The 3,115-nt window shown below is 41.5% G+C and overlaps 1 protein-coding gene across 1 annotated transcript; it reads left to right on the top strand.

The window, feature by feature from the left end:
* The first annotated feature begins 211 nt into the window (after window positions 1-211).
* Window positions 212-1,741, top strand: LOC135586290 (transcription termination factor MTERF15, mitochondrial-like). The gene has a single exon (XM_065102637.1). It carries the CDS (start codon window positions 368-370, stop codon window positions 1,523-1,525), a length of 1,158 nt encoding a protein of 385 aa, XP_064958709.1. The 5' UTR covers window positions 212-367; the 3' UTR covers window positions 1,526-1,741.
* The last annotated feature ends 1,374 nt before the right edge of the window (window positions 1,742-3,115 follow it).

The raw sequence follows: 3,115 nt of genomic DNA, 5'->3' as shown, positions 1-3,115 counted from the left end.
ATTTTTAATAGAAGATTAAGGGTATATTTTTGTTCTAACTATAAAAAATACACCCAAGATAAAAAAATAATAGTGCAACTTTTTTCTAAAAGAACACCTTTTATTATCTTTAGTTGGCACGCAATAAAAGTTTTTTCTCCCCTCAACAAACTAAAAGTTGACGAAGAAAAAAAAGATGCCTGCGGTCGCAGTAATCTCCGCCCGAAAAAAAATGTCGAACACGGTAACGCACTTCTAGGGTTTAAGACGCAGGTACTTCCGGCCTAATCGCGCTCCTCTATACGCAGCTACGCCACCTTCGCTTGGTTTTGGTAAAGAGAAGGAACCTACAAAGAAGAAGAAGAAGAAGAAGAAGAAGAAGAAGACGATGACATTGATGAATAGGTCGCCCTACGTCTCTCTCTTGTCCAAAGCCCTTGCCTTCGTCCCTTGCTGTCGTCCGGCCGATGCTGCCCTTTTTCTCGCAACCCATTCTTATTCCGCCGCCTCCGGTGCTCCAGAGAGCAGCCTTATGGCTGAATACCTGGTCAGCTCCTGTGGCTTCCATCCTGATCAGGCGGCCAAAGCCTCGAAGCTCCTTGGCCGCGTCGAATCCCGCCACCAGCCTGACTCCGTCCTTGGCTTATTTAAAAGCTACGGTTTTGACAACACCCAGGTGAAAGAGGTCATATCTGCAAACCCCCGGTGGCTTCTCCTCGACGCGGAGAAGACCCTGGCCCCAAAGTTCCGAGCTCTGCAGGATCTGGGCTTCTCCTGCTCCGACATCACCCACCTCGTCAGATCGAATAACGACGTCATCAGCGACAATTCCCAGACCATCTTGTCGAAGATCCAATTATGGCAAGGCCTCCTCGGGTCCAACGACTTACTGATGAAGATATGGAAGAGAAACAGGTGGTTACTCGGGTATAGCATCGAGAAGACGATCCAGCCTAACATTGAAATTCTAAGGGATTGCGGGATCACGGATCAGAAGCTCTCAATGATCCTACGGCAATATCCCCTCCTCATAACCCGGAATGCTGAAACCCTGAAGGCGTTAATCAGCCGTGTCGAGGTTTTGGGAGTACCTCGCACCTCGGGGATGTTCCTCGTGATCCTGAGTGTGCTCCAGAGCGTCTCCGAGAATAACTTCAAGGCTCACTTGGAGTTCTTCAAGGGCTTCGGGTGGTCCGAGGATGATTTCCTTGCTGCATTCAGAAAGGCTCCTACGTTTGTGCGATTTTCTTTAAAGAGTTTGCAGAGGAAGATGGAGTTCTTGGTAAATGAAGCCGGATGTACTCCATCTTATCTTGCATTTCGGCCAGATTTATTGTTGTTGAGTTTGGAGAAAAGGTTGATGCCAAGGCATCGGATTGTGACAGGTCTGAAGTCTAGGGGAGTTTGCATCAGTAACCTTAGTATATTTTCATACATGAAATATCCAGAGAAACAATTTCTGGAGAAGTTCGTCAACTGCTACAAGGAGTATCCAGAACTCATTGAGTTGTATAATGTAGCCCCCAAAGACAGAAATGCACTTTGATCGTGGAAATGCATAATGCATAGCACAAGCTTTTGTACCAGCAAGTTATGTTTCCAGGTTCCAATTTTCAACTATCTGCATAACATGATATACAGTTTGCAACCAAATAATTCTTGCCATTTACTTTGTTTTCTGTGAATGTAAGATGAGTTTGGATGCTTACATGTAGTAAGAAAATGAAGAATGTTGAGAAGATTTGTGATGATATTGCCGATAGAGTTAATTGCTTGTTGATAATCACTTGTGTAGACTCCACATGGAATTGTTATTCTTGTCCCATTCGTTTTAAGTCTACTGGAAGATATCAGACTTATGTAGGTTATTGGACACCTGAAGTTTTGAATTGATTTAACTATGGATAATTGGTAATTTAGGTTTCGAGTTTTGGTTATTTTATCAAATGATAAGAAGTAGGATTCTTTTGGATGGTATGGTAGGATGCTTTGGTGATTTTGAGCTGGATGATGAGGCTTTTGATTTAGCGCAAGGGTTGGTCACCTTTTATATAAATTTACTAAAGTCCCTCCTATTCAAAACCAAACCCAAAACCCGAAAAAGGGAGATGAGGTTGGGTTTCAATTTTTTGTATATTTTGTTTATCAAACTTTGTTCTCTTTCTTAAGTGATTAGTTTGAACCACTTTTTTCCTCATGCTGATCGGTCAATTCAGTTGAAATTTCTCTCTTTATAAATGCAAAACCTTAATGAATACCAGGTTGCCACCATGATAGGTTGCAGCTGACTGTCTTCTTGAGTATGAAGTTGTAACTCTTAGATTTATGAAGGAAACCACACTTTCCGTATTGACAATGTTTTGTTCTCAATTTAAGCACTGGAATATACAAGTTGTCCTTTACCAATTTAAGCATTTGAGTACGAGGGTGGTCTAAACTTCATGCACTTCAGCTCAGACAGGCCAACTCCATGTGGTCCGGCCTGTGAGACCAAGTTCCACATGGCAGCCTAAGGTCCTGCCCATTAAGACTGCTAGGGACTGGTTTGCAATGTAATGAAGAAATGATTGTAAATTTCAAGGACTGAATTGTAAATCGATAATAACTTTTTTGGACTCTGTATCCAATTTGGATGATCAATATAGTGTTAGGTGCCTCATAAAACCTAGATTCTCTGTATGCTGACATGAAGAAATTTTAATATGCTGTTATTAGTTCATATTTCTTTTGGCAATCTATTATTGCCTATAATTGACGCACATTAATATTTGTTAGAAGTGCCATGATGCATAAGCTGGACGCTTGAAAATGTGAAAGGATGTTGTTGCATGGTTGTGCAGCTTGTTGATATACACATATATGGATGATTGAACAACATTGTCATTATTAGGGGGCAATTTTGAAAGGGATTAGTAGTCGTCAAACAAGCTTATAAGATATTCCTTGCAACTATAGAAAGACATATATCCACTGTTTCCAGGCACCACTTGATCCTAGTAATGGACTAATACCAGGGAATGTGATATGAATTTGGTCTATAAGGAGGTTGCTTCATTCTGTGCAGTCGGACGAGTTCCAATGCAGCAAAGTGCACTGATGGATGTGCTTTTCTCATGATGAATTTGTGAGATCTTTT

The sequence above is a fragment of the Musa acuminata genome, chromosome BXJ2-4 (assembly GCF_036884655.1).
Source record: "Musa acuminata AAA Group cultivar baxijiao chromosome BXJ2-4, Cavendish_Baxijiao_AAA, whole genome shotgun sequence".
In the NCBI taxonomy this organism is placed as follows: domain Eukaryota; kingdom Viridiplantae; phylum Streptophyta; class Magnoliopsida; order Zingiberales; family Musaceae; genus Musa; species Musa acuminata.
Note: the sequence above shows the minus strand (reverse complement) of the source record. Positions and strands in the feature narration are given on the sequence as shown.

Coding starts and splice junctions, on each gene's coding strand:
- LOC135586290 (XM_065102637.1), top strand. CDS start 368: ATGACATTGATGAATAGGTCGCCCTACGTCTCTCTCTTGTCCAAAGCC.